Source organism: Chelonoidis abingdonii, chromosome 6, assembly GCF_003597395.2.
Source record: "Chelonoidis abingdonii isolate Lonesome George chromosome 6, CheloAbing_2.0, whole genome shotgun sequence".
Lineage (NCBI taxonomy): Eukaryota > Metazoa > Chordata > Testudines > Testudinidae > Chelonoidis > Chelonoidis abingdonii.
Window position 1 is genome coordinate 132741733 of NC_133774.1, and position 19636 is coordinate 132761368.

General features: G+C 46.2%; 1 protein-coding gene across 1 annotated transcript in view; it reads right to left on the reverse strand.

The window, feature by feature from the left end:
• Nucleotides 1-260: 260 nt before the first annotated feature.
• The window catches only part of KCMF1 (potassium channel modulatory factor 1), a 74368-nt gene continuing 54992 nt past the window's right edge, over nucleotides 261-19636 (reverse strand). The window contains exons 5-8 of the mRNA XM_075067507.1: nucleotides 16250-16351; nucleotides 13369-13543; nucleotides 10441-10723; nucleotides 261-893 (exon numbers count right to left, since the gene is read on the reverse strand). Of these exons, the coding sequence (XP_074923608.1) occupies nucleotides 632-893; nucleotides 10441-10723; nucleotides 13369-13543; nucleotides 16250-16351 (822 nt within the window). The 3' untranslated portion in view covers nucleotides 261-631. The remainder of the gene's footprint in view (nucleotides 894-10440; nucleotides 10724-13368; nucleotides 13544-16249; nucleotides 16352-19636) is intronic.

Consider the following 19636-nt stretch of genomic DNA (forward strand, 5'->3'; position numbering starts at 1 on the left):
CAAACCCTGGAAACAACAATATATCCCACTGCAGAGCTTGCTTTATGTGCAGAAGCACACAGAAATAGGTGATTCAGTCACATAGTATTCAAAAGCTATTTCATGGCTACAAACTGCTAGTGAACACAAACCTTTTTGTCAGGTAACCTTTGAATAATGGGAAAAGCTTTGGGTTTTTATAGTTTTACTCCTTGTATTTAATTTTTTAAATGACAAGGTCACTAAAACTCATGCACGCTGCAAAAAACCTCATGCAGTAGTTAAGGTAAACCATCCAAGCAGTTTTTATTCATTAATATTCATAAATACACACAGCAGCTTCATTAGAGATTTTTCATTTTTTCCTCTTCAGTTTGAACGTGGAGTATTAGGAGAGCCTTTTGCATGTCAAGGTACAGAACACAGAGGTTTCTCCTCTGCACTGCAACCTACATTTACCTGCTAGAAGTAAAAATTAGTTAAGTGGAAATGATTATCATATATATCTTTTCTCTCTTCCTTTTGAATGTACACAATGTAACAAGAGTGACAGACCTGAAATTACAATCACCAAAACAAACCCAAGATAGTAGTTGTCCACTTTCATTGGCAAATACAGCACAGAGGACATTGTCTGCGAAGTGGGATGTCATCAAAGAGGAGGTGGAGGAGGCTCGTTTCCTTTATTACTCTCTTTTAAATTTAGGTTTTCTAAAGCAACATCTAAAGGCATAATATCTACACAGCCCATAGCACCAAAATCGGCAATTTCCCCCCTCTCATCCTCATCTGAGGAGGAACTTTCTTCCCGCATCAAAGTGGACAGTAGAAGCTCCTGAACAAATAGGCTACGGTCTGCCCGTTCGCTTTCCATTGACTGACGCTCTGCTTCTGACATCTTAGGATCATTCAACCTGCACAACAGTAAAGGGAGACACAAGACAGGCAGTTGATAAAAGCCCAATGGGCTGAAGACATTACACAGCAAGAATGCTCTCATCTGCTGGACTGACACACACTGGATGGTGTTTGTGATCACAACTTGGGAACCAGTACGTGTACTGCTACTGCTATCCTGCTTTGGAGGCGGACAGATCTGACAATGACTGAAATACCTGATCCAACTAAAACAGACATTTCAAAAACTTTCTGTTTAAAGTCACAACAGTCTGCACAGACTGGATTGATAAAATGGAGAAATTAAATTCTGAATGCAAACAACATGACAACTTGCACCACTAAATGTAAAAATATTCTATTCTACACACCCTCTGAAAGTCTGTAAACCAGCCCTTTGATTATTTCTAAAAGATTTTAATTTATGTCACATACATTTGATCTCTGGAGGTCAGATTTTTTGGTAACTTAGGTAAAACTCAGCATGACAGCAATAAATTATTTTATATAAACTTCAAGTTTCTGCCATAGTTTTCCAGCAGACAGAAGCTGAGGAAATGCTGCAGAGGAGAATGTATCAACTTGGAAGCCAAAGATGAAAGAAGTAACAGGAACTTTAAAATCCAGAAGGCCTGCATATTACAATGCCTTGAGCATCCCAAGAGAGCTGGAATCACACAAAGATGATGGGCCTTTTTTACAGAACCACCCCGAAGTTTAACGTTTTCTAAAGCAGTAGTAATTATTAATGACATCTTTGTTTACTGCATTTTTCTTCTATTCTCACCTAAAATGTAATAAAATCTAATGTACATAAAAACAACCCAGTTACCTACCTTTCATAACTGTTGTTCCTCGAGATGTGTTGCTCATGTCCATACCATTCTAGGTGCATAGTTGTTTGAGATTTTTGCCTTAGTGGTATCCATAGGGTTAGCTGCAGCTTCCACTTGAGTGCCGCACCCATGCTGCGATATATCCAGCATCGCCAACCCTACGCCCTTTCAGTTCCTTCTAACAGAGGGGCAGAAGGGTGGACATGGAATGGACATGAGCAACATATCTTAAACAACAGTTATGAAAGGTAGGTAACTTTTTTCTTCAAGTGCTTGCTTATATCGATTCCATTCTAGGAGACTCACAAGCAGTATCCCTGGTCGCGGGCTCAGAGTTCACAAAGCGAGCATTATCTCGGGCTTGCTGGGTGAGCGCATAATGAGACAAACATGTGGACAGACAACCAGGTAGCAGCCCTGCAGCTGTCCTGAATCAGCACCTGGGCCAGAAAGGCTCCTGACAAAGCCTGCGCCCTAGTCAAGTCGGCAGTCACAGTCATTGGTGGAGGCACCTATGCCAGGTCATAGCAGTAACAGATGCAGGCTGTGATCCAGGACGAAAACTCCTGCACAGACACTGGGTCACCTTTCATCCTGTCTGTCACTGCAGTGAACAATTGCGCTGACTTACTAAATGGCTTGGTCCTGTCTATGTAGAAGGCAAGCACTCTCCTGATGTCCAGGGTGTGCAATTTGCACTCCTCTTCCGATATATGAGGCTTTGGAAAGACAAGTAAGTATGTGTCTTGGCCAGTATGAAACTGTGAAACTACCTTGGGCAGGAACACTGGATGAGGCCACTGCTGGACCTTGTCCTTTTAGAACACCATAAAGGGAGGCTCTGAAGTAAGCGCCCTGATCTCAGAGATCCTACGGACAGATGTTATTGCGACCAGGAAAGAAACTTTTCAGAAGAGAAGAAGGGAGCAGGAAGATAGAGGCTCAAAAGGAGGACCCATGAGCTGCGACAGCACAAATTTCAGGTCTCAGGGAGGGATGGGATCCTGACATGAGGGTAGAGATGTTCCAGACCTTTCAAAAACCGGACTGTCATGTCGTAAGTGAAGACCGACCTGCCCTGGAGCAGAGGGTGCAAGGCCAAAATAGTGGTCAAGTGGACTTTGATCGATGACAACAACCACCCCTGGAGCTTGAAGTGCAGAAAATAATCCAGGATAGCCTGCAGTGAGGCCTGCTCAACCTGGATACCCTGGTCCAAGGTCCAGCCCGTGAACCTCTTCCACTTGACCAGGTGGAGGGCTTTCTGCTACCCAAAAGGCCTGTTGGACCTGGACCAAGTATTCCAGTTCTTCCACATTCAGCCATGCAGAAGCCACACTGTCAAGTGCAGCACCATCAGGTTTGGATGCAGAAGACTGCCGTGGTTCTGGGACAGCAGATGCAGCCCGAGAGGCAGCTGCAGTGGGGTGGCCAGCAAAAGGTCCATCAGCTTGCTGAACTAGTGCTACTGAGGCAACACAGGAGCTATCAGGATCACCTTCGCCTTGTCCTGTTTGACCTTCATAAGGACCTTGTAGATTAGCAGCACCAGGGGGGAGGCATATATCAGACCCCCCACAACTCCGGGAGCAGAAAGGCATGAACAAGTCCACCTGGGGAGTCCCCCACCTCCAGAAGATCACACGGACCACTCCGGGTGGAGCAACCACTCGTGGAGAGATGAGCAGGTCCTACTGAGGTGATCTGCTACCATGTTCTTGGCCCCGGGCAGATGTGCGGCCACCAGATGGACCGTATGCCGCACACAGAAGTCCCAAAGGCAAAGAGCATCTTGGCAAAGGGCTGACAACCTGGCCTGGCCCTGCCCGCTGATGCACTACATCGCTGTGATATTGTCTTTCATGTGAGGCAGGAAAGACTGGCAAGCCAGGCGAAGCGCTTTGAGCTCCCTGACGTTTATGTGGAAGGACAAATGGTTCCACGACCAGAGGCCTTAAATGCTGAGTTCGCCCAGGTGGACTCCCCATCCCAGGTCTGATGCATCAGAAACCAGGGTCAATGATGCGGACAGGGCTGCTAAGGGAACTCCCTCCACCAGCGATTTGGGGCTCAGCCACCAATCTAGAGATGATTGGATGTGAACCGGTACCCTGATCACCCAGTCTAGATCGTGACTGTTGGGGATGTAGACCAACGCCAACCACGCCTGCAGTGGCTGGAGATGGAGCCGGGAATGCTGGCCCACGTATGTACATGTGGCCTGACAACCACAGGCAGGTGTGAGCAGTGGTGAGCGGGCAGTTTTTCACATGGGAGATTAGGTCTGATATGGCCTGGAAACTCGCCACCGGAAAGAAGGCTCTAGCTCATGTGGAGTCGAGAACCGCTCCAATGAACTCTATTCATTGCACAGGCCTTAAGGTTGATTTCTTTTTGTTTATCAACTGGCCCAAGTCACAACAGGTGGAACAAACAAGATCAAGGCTTCTTCACACCTGATCCCGAGATCTGCCTTTGATGTGCCAATCATCGAGATATGGATAGACCTGAACTACTTCACGCCTGAGGTAAGCGGCCACTAGTGCCATACCTTTTGTATCAGAGGGGTAGCCGTGTTAGTCTGGATCTGTGAAAGCAGCAGAGAATCCTGTGGCACCTTATAGACTAACAGAGGTTTTGGAGCGTGAGCTTTCGTGGGTGAATACCCACTTCGTCAGACGCCGGTAGTGGAATTTCCAGGGGCAGGTATATATATGCTAGCAAGCAAGCTAGAGATAACGAGGTTAGTTCAGTCGGGGAGGGTGAGGCCTGTTTGCAGTAGAGGTGTGAAAACCAGGGGGAGACGGTTCTGATATTGGCAAGCCATTCACGTCTTTGTTTAGTCCAGAGCTGATGGTGTCAATTTGCAAATGAACTGAAGCTCAGCAGTTTTCTTTTGCAGTCTGGTCCTGAAGTTTTTGCTGCAGGTAGCCACCTTAAGGTTCTATAGTGTGGCCGGAGGGTTGAAGTGCTCTCTACAGGTTTTGTATATTGCCTTCCTGATTCTGATTTGTGTCCATTTATCCTTTTCCGTAGTGACTGTCCGTTTGGCCGATGTACATAGCGAGGGGCTTGCTGGCATATGATGGCGTATATTACATTGGTGGACGTGCAGGTGAATGAACCAGTGATGGTTGTGCTCTGCGTTGGCTCTATGTGTGTCGCTGGTGTAGATATGTGGGCAGATGGCATCTACTACCAAGATCCCCAACCGGAATCCCGACGGCCCCATCATCTCGGCATTGGCACCTCACTGAAGGCTGTCTGGTTATGTGGACTCTCTTCTCAGCCCTATGCCACCAGCCTCCCGCTCTTCCGTGACACCATCTGATTTCCTGAGGGAATACAACGCCTTGGTCACCTCCAGACCAACCCCTAGCCACATGGATGTTAGAGGCTCTCTACACAACACCCACACACGATGGGATCAGCTGTTAGGACCGTATCCCTGTGATGCCACCGCAACAAACTGGCTGCTGAGCTCTGTGCTTTATACTCACACAACCTATTCCAAGTTGATGACTACTATACTCAGATCAGTGGCCTGCGCTATGGCACCCGCATGGCCCCCCATACGCCCATTTTTATGGCTGACCTGGCACAACGCTTCCTCCGCTCCTCCGTCCACTCACGCCCCTTCTCTACCTACGCTCATTGTGACATCTTCATCATTGGACCCATGGGAAGGAGACTCAGAAATTGCCCTTCCCACGATTTCAACACACTTCACCCCACCCTCAACCTCGCCTGGACCATCTACACGGGAGTCACTTTCTACGACCCACGTGCAAACTAAGCTAGATGGTCCATTAACACCTCGTTATCGCAAACCCTTCCCCCCGACCTGCTAATGCTCCTTCTCGCCTCCCGCTTCATTCACTCGGCACAATCACACTGACTCCATCGTCCTCCAGCTGACCGTCCACGCCTCGCTCTACCCCTCACGCACGAGCCAACACCCTCACTTCTCACCCACGCTTCTTACCTACTCCCGCCGCCAGGAGATTTCGGACAGCATCCCGCGCGCCGTGCAGAGGCCTCCTACTGCCAAGACAACCCCCGAGAACACGGACTCCCTGGCCATCACATACGCCCGCTAAACCCCTCCACGCATCCTCCGGATCTCCCCATTCCTGGACATCGCCCCCCTTTCCCAGGTCTTGCGGTGCCAGGCCAGTCTCGCCCGACAACCTGCACCTGAAACGCTTCTCCCGCCACTGCACCCCACCTTAGTCTCCAGCTCGTACCATCATGCCCAACCTCGCTGCAACTCATGACCCATACTCTACACCGCGCATCTGGACCTCACCAGCTCCAGCCCCACCATCACTTCCTTCACCTCGCACGGTCCACCATGATTACCTACTCTGCCATATTGCCGCTCCTGCCCCTCTGCTATGCTGATAATCGGCCACAACTGGAAGTCACTCAGAAAACGATAAATGGACCACAATCTAGATTCAGGATGGCAATATACAAAACCTTGTCGGGAGCCACTTCAACCTCCCCTGGCACACCTCTAGACGATTAAAGTGGCTCTCCTGCAGCACAAAACTCAGGACCAGACTGCAAAGGAACCTGTCGAGCATTCAGTTTCATTTGCAATTTGACACCATCAGTCTGGACTACACAGACTGTGAATGGCTTGCCAATTACGAACCAGTTTTCCTCCCTTGGTTTTCCCTCTACTGCTGAACAGGCCTCACCCTCCCTGCTGAACTACCCGTTATCTCTAGCTTGCTTTCGCTCGCTATATCTCTTGCCCGTGGAACTTTCCACTACTTGCGTCTCGCGGAATGCCCGGTCTTCCCACGCAAGCTCCCGCTCAACTCTGTTAGTCTATAAGGTGCCACAGGATTCTCTGCTGCTTTCACATACCTTTTGTAAACACCCTTGGGGCAGACGAGAGACCAAAGGACGACGCCGTGACTGCAAATAGCGCCCACCCACCACAAAATGGAGGAATCGTCTGTGACCTTGGAAGAGAGAGATATGGAAATAAGCATTCTTCAGATGGAGGGCGGCGTACCAGTCTCCCGGATCCAGGGAGGGGATGATGGAGGCCAGGGAGACCATGCGGAATTTCAACTTTTTGGAGAGACTTGTTGAGGCCCTTCAGGTCCAAAATGGGTCTTAGACCCCCCTCTTTGCTTTCAGGATTAGGAAATAACGGGAGTGGAACCCTTTTCCCTTCATGTCCCAGGGTACCTCCTTCACTGCCCCCAGCTGCTTGAGGTTCTCAACCTCTTGAATAAGGAGCTGATTGTCAGAAGGGTCCCTGAAAAGAGATTGTGTGTGTGGCTGAGAACTTCAGGGTGTAGCCCTGAGATACAATCTCTAGCATTCAATGGTCCAAGGTGACCTGTGACCATGTCAAACAGTAGGGACGAAGACGGTTGAGGAATTGCGCCTCATGACCACCACTGACGAGACCACCCTAGCTGCTGAATCAGCCGCATCCCACGTCATCTGGAAGGAGAACCTTGCAACTGTTGTAGTCTTCTCCACCAGGGCCCCAAATTCCTGGGCCAAGTCCTAGGGCAGTGAGTCCTTGAACTTACGGAGGGAGTCGCGTAAGTTGAAGTTGTACCTCCCCAAGAGAGCCTGGTGGTTGGCCACCTGAAACTGAAGGGTGTCTGCCTGTTCGGCCACCTCCTCCACTTCCAATCCCAAGTTCGTAGCCACCCTATGAAGCAGGGCCTGATGTTCTTTGAAATCACCTGCTGGGCTCGGGCAGGAGGGGCCAGCCACCACCTTATCTCGGGATGATGATGACGACTGGGTCACTGAGGGAGGCCCCAAGGGATCATCCCCAATGTGGGAAGAGGGTTTCAGGATGGGCGCACGCTCCTCTACCTTGGCCTCCAAGTGTGCTACACACATCAAGCTCAGGGCCGCCAGCTGCTGTTCAGAGGTGGCGGACGAGGAATGGACTGACTGAGGCATCGGAAGCACAGGCTCCAGTAGGGCCATTGTGCCAGCCACTGGCCTTGCTGCCACGATGGCATCACAGAGGTCGACGCAGCCTCAGGTGCCCACTCACATTGGTGATGTCACGGTGAAGCGCTGAATTTCCTTTCCGAACCGGAGGAAACACTTTCTGGTGACCACAGAGGGGCCATCAAAGCTTGTGCCTCATGGTTAACAGTAGCCACAGGAGAAAGGTGCCTTGAGTAGTAGGATCGGTTCCAGGCGGGAGGGATCAGTACCACGACAGAGACTGCTCCCACCGTGGGTACCTGCGCTGAGGAGACAGCCGGCAGGAGAATGATTGGTGCCTGCAATACGGTGACTGGTGCCTTCCTCTGGACAACCTGCATGGAGGGGGCGGAGACCATGACCGTGGCGCTGGCAATGTAGAACGTCCCACAGAAGACAGAGACTTCGGGAGTGGAGACGGGGATTGCTGTCTCATCTCCAGAGACAGGCATCATTCACCCACCCTCTGGGGGGTCTTTACGACTCGCTTGCCCTCACCATTTACGACTGGCTTGCGGCACATGCGATGACGGCAGTGCTGATAGAGGCCTCTGCTCTCTGTGTGCTGGGAGAGCCTGGGAGGGCTTTGGCACTGCCACCAGTCTGGGTCCGTTACTGCTCCCTGGAGTCAATGCGAATCCCTTAGTGGGCTAGGAGGCCCCATCGGGGAGTGGGAGGGAGGGGGGACACAAAGAGGTCCCATGTGGTTCCAGTGTGGGCAGTTGGCACGAACTGGGTCCTTTGCCCTTCTTGCTTGGTGCAGGGGAGTCATTCTTCTTCAACCTCTTCTTAGGCGGTGCTGGGGAGCAGTGATAGGCAGAGCCTGGTGCCAGGGGTGCACTGCGCACTGTGGCTGAGGTGCTCAGGGCAGAGTCTGGCTGGGAAGGCTCGGACACCAGGCAGAGAACAGCCTCCATGAGGGGGGCCCTCAAACGGATGTCTTGCTCTTTCCGAGTTCTGGGACAAAAGTTCTTACAGATGCAACACTTCTTCACAGGTCATTCCCCCAAGCATTTGAGGCAGCTGCTATGGAGGTCACAAACAGGCACAGATCTGTTACAGTCAGAGCAGGGCTTAAAATCCTTAAGGCTCGAAGACTGAAGTAGAAGAACCACTAGCCCTCACAAGGCAAGGGAAAGAGGTGCTCTGACTAACCACCATGGATGGTCAGAAGGAACTGAGAGGGCGTAGGGCCGGCGGCCCCTAATATACCAACGCATAGGCACAGCACTCAAGAGAGAGTCACAGCCGACCCTACGGATACCGCTACGGCAAAAATCTCCAACGGCCATGCACGTGGGCACGCACACACCTAGAATGGAACTAACATGAGCAAGCATTTGAAGAAGAAACTCTATTCAACCTCCAGTTGAGGATGAAACATTCGTTTCCTGTTAAATACCATTTAATGTTAACTTCCAGGTTCTCTTTCTCTACATTAGAGCTCAAACAGATAGGCTGATATAACTGGAAATGCTCTTACTTTCTTGGAAGGAGTAATGTAAACAGGAAATTATCTATAAAGTAGCATCCCTTTATGCCTCTCAAACTGATGCTAGAGAACTCGAGAAGCAGTGAACAATGTTAACATGGATACAACAAGTGGACAAACACTGGTGTTTAAAATGAGATAAAACAAAAATTTTCTGTTTACATTTATACTGTAGGGATTTAGTCAAAAATTCCACAGCTTTACTTTGAGCACTGTGGTGGCTAGGACAACTGTAAGAATCAACTCCTCTAAAAAGTCAGCAGAAAATGAATTTGTAAGCGGTAAAAATGGTTGTAAACCTTATGACTACACAAGCTTAACAACCCCACAACTATGTGGGGAAAAAAGTAACACAGTTATGTGAGAGACTGCCTCTCACCTACACCCAGCAGGGAAGCTAACTGGATACTCTTGCTGGCAACTTCTTGGGACAGTAGCTTCCAGGAGTGGTAGGAGAGCTCTCTCCATGGCAGTCTGCAAAAGCTGGAAGCTGACCGCAAGCAACATCTGTTTGACTTTAGTTTCTAGGTTGGCTTTTCATTTTACTCTCATCTTTACTCCTGACAACATGGATGCAGCAATAGCAGTTAAAAGCCATTCATTATGGCTCGTGTTTCTGCAACCAGTGTTTTCATTTTGTACCTAAGGGATTAACTGTCACGGAAAACAGTTGATATCAATTACAAACAAACCGAACTAAATTAAATTTCTTTTATAGCGTACATATAAATGATATTTAACCTCATTCTAACTTTTTGTGTGGAACTGATGGTGAATAATGCAGTGCAGTTTTACAGGCTATATGAAAAACATCGCATTCAGACCAAGCACTTGCATGTTTAATAGAATAAATATAACTAATGCCCTACTGATGATCATCCATTACTAGTACTAAATCAAAGTGCAAAATCATTTTGCCAAGATTTCGATTGTCTACAGTTCAGAACTCTGTGGCACATGCAGATCTGCTGAACACTAGCGTATGCATTTTGCATGATCACCTATTGGCTAAACGAATTATGTTGGGCATTGGAGATTTGGGGGATATGGGATATTAAGCTGCAATTAAATACCCAACTAGGCATGGCACTTAAGCATGTGCTTAACCTTTATGCATACGAGTAGTCCTATTGAACTTAATGCAACAATTTATAGGCCTAAGTTAGCTACATGCTTAAGCAATTGTCAAATAAGGGTCAAGAATAGGGATAGTGCATCTAATAAAAGTAATTGGATTACGTTTTTAGAAAAAGTTACCTTGTAAGAAGAAATTGGGAGTTCTGGATAGCCTGCTGACTATTTTCTGTGTTAGATGTGTTGGTTGTTGCTGTAGATTGTGTAATAGTGGTGGTGACACTGCTTGTATTGGTGCGTCTGGTTGCATTGCGTGCTGTCTCCAGTTGTTGTCGTGCTGCCTGTGCATGTTGTCGTTCTAACTGCAGTTGCATCTGCAACTGCTGTAACTGAGAAGCAGAAGGGCCAGAGGAATTGAGCTGTCCTCCTGCAGAACGCCTCACGCCTGATAACTGAGATAAAAGCTCTGCAAAGAAGAGAAAAGTACTACGGTGAAATTTGCTTAAATTGATACTAACAAATGAGAGTACAAGTATTTCCTGTGCATCAATATCCCCAGCTCTTATTTCTTTCTAAAATACTTCTTCATTACTTATCTCACAGATTGCCATATGGGCGCATAGTGCTTTACAGAACACTTAAGACACATTCCATTCTCCAAGCTCAAAGCATCATTCATATTTTTAATTTCTTTACTAAGATGAAGAAATTATCAGTCTGAAATCATTTGAAAGGGCATTTCCTAGAGATTATGGACTGACTACAAGGTGGTATCTTCAGTTGCCAGTTCCCTAAAGTGTTATCTTCTAGGCAAAATGAGTGTTGCCTCAGCAACCATTTCAATTTTGGCTTAAGTTCATAGGTGCTCTTCCCCCATCCCATCCTCACACTATCTCCATGCTATACATGAGGGAAGCTGTGCTGAAGAAAAATGACACTTCTGTCAGTTAGTTTTGGGGAATATTCAATTCAGAACATAGATTTCTACCATACTGTACATTGTGTAAGTTCTGATGGAGTCACAAGATAGGCAGTAAACTAGTTTTCCCTGAATTCAGATAAATAATATACTTACATTTGCCTGGCAGGTGTTTGTATGACTTCCCTCATACTGGCCTAATAAAGATGCCTACTGCTACAAGGATAGTAAAGACTTGCCTAGATAAAGACAAGTCTGGCTTTGGACTGGGCTAATATGGAATTGTTCAGTTTTAGGGGGATCAGAGTGGGAACTAAGGTGAGTTTTGTCTGTACGAAAAGGTATTTTCAAAAATAAACAGTGTAAAAAAAAAATACTGCCCATATGTTATGATAGAACCTATGTGCATTCAAAAAGTTGGTGGAAAGCCTTAATTTGTTGTGTTTTGTTTGGGGCGGGAGGAGGGAAATTTTGTCTTTTGCAAACAATTATCCCTCTGAAATGTTTATACCTTTGCATTAGTCCCAGAAAGGTTTTGGAAGTCGGAAGCAAGAGGCATGCTCGCCACTTTGCACTGACTGAAACAAGGGGACTCTCCAAACTCATGAGGGTGGCTCCAAGCAATTGAATCCTGGACTCGATTCACTTAATTTTAACATTGCTATTTTTAAATTTACCCATTTTGCTATGGAAATGTGGGTTACAAAAATAAACAAAAGCCCTTAATTCTTGAGATAGAATAATTGCATTACAGGTTTGTTTTTTTTAAGTAACTTCTACTGCCTTTTCATATTACAGGTCATAATTTTCTTCCATCTTTCTTTACTGTACTGTCCAGAAAAGGCTGAGCAGTACAGGACATACATTTCTGGAGGGGAAATCTAAGACTGGAGGTGTATTAGGTCACCCTGTAATGATAACCCAGGCTGGTAAGAGCCAGAGCGTAAGCTGTGTGTGGCTGGAAGGCTGCAGTTACACACAGACCCTCAGGATGTGGCTTGCATGCTGGAAGGCTGTTTGTTAGTGGGCCAGGTGGAATCTCCTTCAGCAAGGCACTGTAAGGCACCCAAGGCTGCAGGGCGGGGGTGACACAGCTGCACATTAGTCTGGATTATACCCTTGTATGTCACAATCTCATTATAGACAAGTTTTTCCCCCCCAGAATCATAAAGTGGAACACTAATACTTAAAGGGTATCCGTGTACATCCTAAAAACCCACAAATGTCTATTTGTAACTTGAAAATAAGACTTTCCTCTCCCCAAACTCTTCTGAACTTGACCAGAAGCTGCCACAAATGATTACAACAGGTCATTTTAGTAATCTTTGAACATTTATTTTAAAATTAGTAAGTCTGCCACTCAGTCTGCAGTCTGAATGCAAACAGACGACATTTTGTAATGTTTATCAATAATATCAAAATGTAGCTCATATAATCTTGATTAACGCTGAAGTATATCATTTTTGTGTGGAGTAAAGATTCAGACACCTAATCTTCCCCATGAGTAATTCTATATACGTGACAAATACAAATTAGAAGCATTGGAGTAGATAATGGATTTTCAAAACACTGTTCACTTTTAAAATATATAACAAAGCATGCAGGTAGGCTGTCTGAGGGGACTGGACCAGAGACCTTTGGAATTTAAAGGACCAGAGTGTTTAGATTCAATCCTTCAACTCAACCAGGGGCTCGTTACTGAACTTTTAGTAAACTACTTTTTAAGACTCATAGATTTGGAAGCATCGTCTCATACGACAATCTGTTTTTAACTTTCAACTTTACCTTGGAAGAAGGCACGTTGATATCAATAAAATCTCATTTGGGGAAAGGGGGAGAAGGTCCTAGTGCGTGCGCGTGCATGCTCACACACACACAGTAAATATGGACAAGCAGAGCAACCATTCTCTTGGATTTTGTCACTACATATGGAGAGCAGCAAAGAATCCTGTGGCACCTTATAGACTAACAGATGTTTTGGAGCATGAGCTTTCGTGGGTGAATATCCACTTCGTCAGATGCATCCAACAAAGTAGGTATTCACCCACGAAAGCTCATGCTCCAAAACTTCTGTTAGTCTATAAGGTGCCACAGGATTCTTTGCTGCTTTTACAGATCCAGACTAACATGGCTCTCTCTCTGATACATGTGGAGAAAAACTCTTAAAAGGAAAATAAAGAATGATGACTTACCAGCTATAGGATCCATAGCTTCCCTATTGCTTGGAGAATATGAACTCTGCGAAGATGAAAGCCCACCAGTGGAACTGCTAGTAAAGTGCATGTTTGATCTACGTGCGCGAGGGCCTCCCAAACCCCGGCCTGGGTGAAACATTCTACGCACATGCCGAACACCGCTGGACTCATCGTAACAGAACAGTTAAGAAAATACCAAATTGTTTGACAGTGTGTTAAATGCGAGAGCTTTACCAGGAGAATGGGCTGTGAGTATGGCACACTATTCTACATACAGGTTTTCAACTTCTTTGTCAAGTATAAAACAACTCAATCTTAACTATGCAACCAGAACCTGTATTGCCATAGTACATGGAACTCAAAGATTGCTATAGTTATTTGCACCAAGAGTCACTATTATTCTCATATTCACTATCAGCTCCTCCTTGTCTGCAGAGAATCTTCCCTCTGAGACTTCTTGTTTGCTGTATCAAAAAAATGTTTTCTAGATAATTTAAGAACCTCTGTTGCTTGTTTGGTTCAGTACTCAACAGATGCGTGGGTAGTTACAATCCCCAAGTTCTGGATACTGAGTACTGAACATTGATCCAAGAAACTTCCTGGTTGCAGCAAGGAGTGGGGAGCCAAGAGCCTGCGGAGTGGGGGCAATCGGGCTCTTGGCATGGAACTGCGTTTGAAGCCCGTGCTCTCAGCCCCCCACACTACCCCTCTTAAGTAGGTAGAAGTGCTCCAGGTGAGGATGCGCACCACTAACAGAAGGAGGGTAGTGTGGACATGAACCACTGCAGTAATTACCTAACATGGGTCGACTTAAGTTTCTAGTGTAGACACTCAGTGTAAGCTTGAAAATTTGTCTCCCTCACCAACAGAAGTTAGTCCAATACAAGATATTACCTCACCCACCTTGTCTCTCTAATGTCCTGGCACCAAAACAGCTACAACAACACTATGTACAGAGGCATCCTAGTCTATTTTAATCACAGCCCTATACTAAAGATCTTCCAAATGATGTAGGTGTCCACTAAGGGATTCTGAGTGGCAAACAGGAGCCATGGATTTCACACGCTTGCTTTTTGGTGACAAAAGCACAGTATTTTGGGAATTAGTCTTAGATGTAAACTGATAATACTATAAAGCTCAGATCTGGATCTTAACTCTCCCAGAGTCCACAGGTGTTAAGAGCTCATGCTCAGATATAAGTGTAGCAAAGTAGTATCACGACATCACACAGCAGTGTTTTAGTAGCTCCTTGGCTTTGATAGCTCTCCTTCCTCTTTTCAACTGCCAACTGCTTGAAGAAATAGGTGTTTCCCATCAATGATCCTCTCCCCCAAGCCCTTAGTTACTGAGCAATAAGGAAAGGGAACCCAAAGGCTCCAGTAAGCCTGCATAATGCTCCCCAAGCTCGTGTGTTTGTAAGTGCATCATAAGGCAGTGTGAGCTTCTATCTTTAATTTTCTTAATGTATAACAGCTTCCATATCAGATATGGACTATGCCTAGTTTAGAAACCAAAATATTCATTTTGTAACGGTTAGCACTGCAACCGTAACTTAGTATCTTAAAAGCAAGCACTGATTTTTCTGGCTCTTCTTTACTTGAAGAAGTAAATATTCTTTAATTGAAAATTAGCAAACAGTTTCATCAATATGTGAGGCAGCCTCAAATACTCTTTAAAACAGCTTGGGGGGAGGGATCTGGGGGGAGAATTGTATATTCTAATTCAACACCTCATTCACCACAATAAGAAGTTAACGTCAATGTGTAATTGGAACTATTTAAATGCTAACACTATAGGCAATCAAATAAAATCACAACAGAATTGCAACTATTACCTCAAACACTATCTACTCTTCCCCAGAATGAGAAACTTTTGCTGTTTTTTGAAAGAATACCTAACCTGAAAAAATGGATAAGTGACGTAAATTCACTCTTCCAATTAAAACATTATTAAATTTCTTTTAGAGATATAGAAACATTTTATGATAATAGGATTAAAGCGTTTGTAATTATCGGCAACTATTCTATGTGTGTTTCACTGTACAGAGTAATTAATGAACTCTCAATATGCTGTAGGAAGTTGCCCAGCAAAAAAAATTAAATTAGAACAAAATTATCACATTAATTGACGCAAAAGAAAATATACAGAAATATGTTTCTACAGAGAAGTGCGTTTTAGCTCTTCAGTCAGCAGAAAAACAGGATAAATCCCTACAATCTATACCCAAGCTAATGAAAAATCAGCCCAAAGTTACAAGAAATCTCCCGTTAATGTCTCTAATTATCATAAAAATGCCATCAAAAAGCATGAAAGTATCCCATTAAAAATGACAATATATAGCTGAAGTCAAATTTTTTAAAAGTCATTCCTCAAAATCAACCCACAACCACCTCTCAAACCCTCAAAAAATTGTTTGTGGCATAAACTGATTCATCATGTTTGATGTGTAATTATCTGCAATGCACTGGTGCATTTATACTACTGCTTTGGACCACTGGTTTTCAACATGGGGTCCGCTGACCCCTGGGGTCCGCAGACTATGTCTAAGATTTCCAAAGGCGTCTGCACCTACATTTGAAATTTTTCGGGCTCTGCAAAAAAGGTTGAAAACCACTGCTTTAGATAGATACTGTCAGCAGGCAATTTTATTTGCATCTATTTGTTGGTTTTCAAAAACACTAGCAACTTAGCTTTTTTTAGTTGCAGTACATTTAATTCTACAGGAGCTCTTTCATATCCTGGTTTTCCAACAACTAAACTAAGTGGCAGTTCTGAGAGGCTAGCGGAATTAAAATGCCACAACCTGCTTGTAAAATCAAACAAGTAGTTAATGTATGTCATACAATCCTGCCTTTTTACTTGACTTGAGAAAGGATATTAAATCTCTAGGAGCTCTGTGTTCCAGTGTAAGATGTGCTGCAAAGTCATCTGTGACATGATTAGGATCCCCTCCAGGTAACGCTGCACATATTGGACAAATCTGAAATGACAAAGTCAGAAAAACAAGTTTAACAACTTCACAAAACAACAACATGCAATCATCATTCTGGGTTGATCTCTTAACAATAAGAAACTATTATGCTTTAATAATCAAATTCTAATGCTGCATATATGTAGCCACAGGTAAAAAGTAGTTAAAGTGTGTTCAACAAGCACTATTAGCTTAACCAGTTTTTATTTATTTTTTATATATTATAAAAAAAAATTCCTCTCTCACTCCTATGGATGGTATGTGTCTTCCTCAACCTCGGCTCCTCTACCAGAGGCCTGGGAGTTTGAGGGTTCTGCGCAGTATCCTTAGCTGTTCCTAGCACTGCACTCTTCTGGACAGAGAGCTTTGATGTTGTTCCTGGGATCTCTTGGAGCCACTCACCCAGCTTAGGAGTCACAGACCCAAGTGCTCCTACCACCACTGGGACCACTTTGGCCTTCACTTTCCACATCCTCTCTAGTTCCTCTTTCAGGCCCTGGTACTTCTCCAGCTTCTCATATTCCTTCTTCCTGATGTTGCTGTCACTTGGCACTGCTATATCTATCACTCACCACCGCCTGTCTTCTGGTCCTTGTCTATACCACTATGTCTGGTTGATTGGCCAGTACCTGCCTGTCCGTCGGGATCTGGAAGTCCACAGAATCTTAGCCCTGCTATTCTCCACAACCTTCTGCTGGAATCTCCCATCTGGTCTTGAGGGTCTAGCCCATACGCTGTGCAGATGTTCCTGTACACAATGCCAGCCACTGGTTGTGCCGTTCAGTGTATGCTGTTCCTGCCTGCATCTTACATCCTGCCACTATGTGTTGGACTGTCTCTGAGGCCCTCTGCACATCTTCACCTTGGGTCCTCTCTAGTTGGTAGACCCTGTTCAATGGATCTGGTGCTCATCGTCCTGTTCCTGTGCTGCTATGATCAGTGCCTCAGTAACTGTTCTTTTAGTCCAGCTCTTTCTAGCCACGGCGAGGAATTTCCCAGTGTCAGCCACCTCAGCTATCTGTCGATTGGTACATCCCATGGAGGGGTCTGTCTTGCCATGGCACTTCTTTCTGCTTGGTTCTTCCTCCCATGTCTGCTGCTGCCCTCAGGCATTTCTCTCAGCAGCTCATCTTTGGGGGCCATCTTACTGATGTACCCTGGATGTTCCAGGTTTCGTCCAGGACAGTGGCTTGTGCGCTCACCAAGCCCCGCCACCTTCTTTCCGGCTGGTATACAGTCTCTGGGTTGTTGGACTTGGGGGTGGGAAACCTCCGTGCATTGTGAGGAGGGGTGCGGGATGCAGCAGGGGGCTCAAGGCAGGGAGTTGAGGTGCAGGCTGGGGGCTCAGGGCAGCAGATTGAGGTGCAGAAGGGGTGCGGGATGCAGCAGGGGGCTCAGGGCAGGGAGTTGAGGTGCAGGCTGGGGGCTCAGGGCAGCAGATTGAGGTGCAGAAGGGGTGCGGGATGCAGCAGGGGGCTCAGAGCATGGGGCTGAGGTGCAGGCAGGGGGTTCAGGGCAGGGGGTTGACGTGCAGAATGGGTGGGGGATGCAGCAGGGGGCTCAGGGCAGGCGGTTGAAGGTGTATGCAGGCGGTTCAGGCCAGAGAGTTGAGGGGTGGGATGCAGGAGGGCTTCAGGCTGGCAGCAGCGTACACCGGGGCCATGGCAGGCTGCTGACCCCGGCCTGCTCCAGGAAGTAGCTGGAACCATGTCTCTGCAGCCTCTGGGGGAGGGGGTCACAGGGCTCTGCACGCTGCTTGCCACGCCTCCAGGTACGTCCCCCGAAGCTCCCATTGGCCGCGGTTCCCTGTTCCCAGCCAGTGGGAGATGAGCGCTGGGTGGGGAGGGGAGGTGTGCCTCGAAGCCAGGGCAACACATGGACAGAGCCCTCTGCTTCTTCCTCCCTCCCCGGCTGCAGGGATGTGATTCCAGCTGCTTCAGGGAGCGGCGTGAGGCTCAAGGGGACAATCCTGAGGCTGTAGTTTGCCCACCCCGGCCTAGAGGTAGGCGGGGGGGGGCAGGAGGGGGCGCAGGTTGCTTGGCGGGCCGCAGGAGATAGCCCTGTGGGCCGCTGCATGTTTGAGACCCCTGGACTAGCCCTAAGTTATGTTTTTAGTAACACCCTAGGAACCCAACATGAAATTTATTTTCAAATCAGATTTGTAACTCTCTGGTTTTACAATTTTTCACATGCTAATTTCTATGCGGATAGAGAGGGTTTGTTTACACATGTTGCTAACAGCTCATGTGCACCAAACATGGCGACATCATCTTGTTCATTCTTTGCTCTTGAAAGCCAGAGGCATTCTCTGCCGTTCATTCTATAGGAAGAGTGAGAAGAAAACTACTCCAAAAGGGAATATTTGTAACATATCACTGTCGGATAGCATCTGAACAGGCTGCCTCCCATAACAACATTTAGAGAGTCCACGGATCTTCAAACTATCTACACTAGACTCCTCCCATCTCAATTTTTTTCCCCCACCATTACAGCAACAGTGGAATTAGCAGCATGTACCAGACACTAATATTTTACTGTGATTGGCTGGGTGGGAAAACCCAAGGTTGCATACCATATCTTGTCTACATGAGAGCTCCCACCATTGCTATCAAGGGTGGTGCGGCAATGATGTTAGCAACAGCAGGAAATTTTAGGTAAAAAGTAGTCAAGTGTAGAGAGACTCAAAACGTTCTAAGGCAGACCTAAGTTTCTAATGGAAATCATCAGAAACAAAAACCAAGATACAGGCCTCATACATACAACTGGAACAAGTCCACTTTTTTGCCTTTGCAGGTCAACTTAAATCGTCAGTCTTGTGTGTTTTACCTGCTGAATGCATACATTTAAGAGCAAAATAAAGAATTAAAAATAGACCAGATAAGCTTGCTCCTAGTACAGGGATTCTAAAAAACAATTTAAAAAACCAGTAAATTTAAGTTGACTGTTTCCAGGGCTTTAAATTAGAGCATTTCTTTTGGGCTATGTATATATCAACCAGCTTACGTCCAGACTGGATTGCTCACCTTCATGCTGTTGCATAAGTGGCTGTGCTCAGGAAAGCACAATTAATGGGGGGGGGGCAGGGAGACATCAGACATAGATCCATAGACTCTAGGACTGGAAGGGACCTCAAGAGGTCAATTTAAAAAACCAGTAAATTTAAGTTGACTGTTTCCAGGGCTTTAAATTAGAGCATTTCTTTTGGGCTATGTATATATCAACCAGCTTACGTCCAGACTGGATTGCTCACCTTCATGCTGTTGCATAAGTGGCTGTGCTCAGGAAAGCACAATT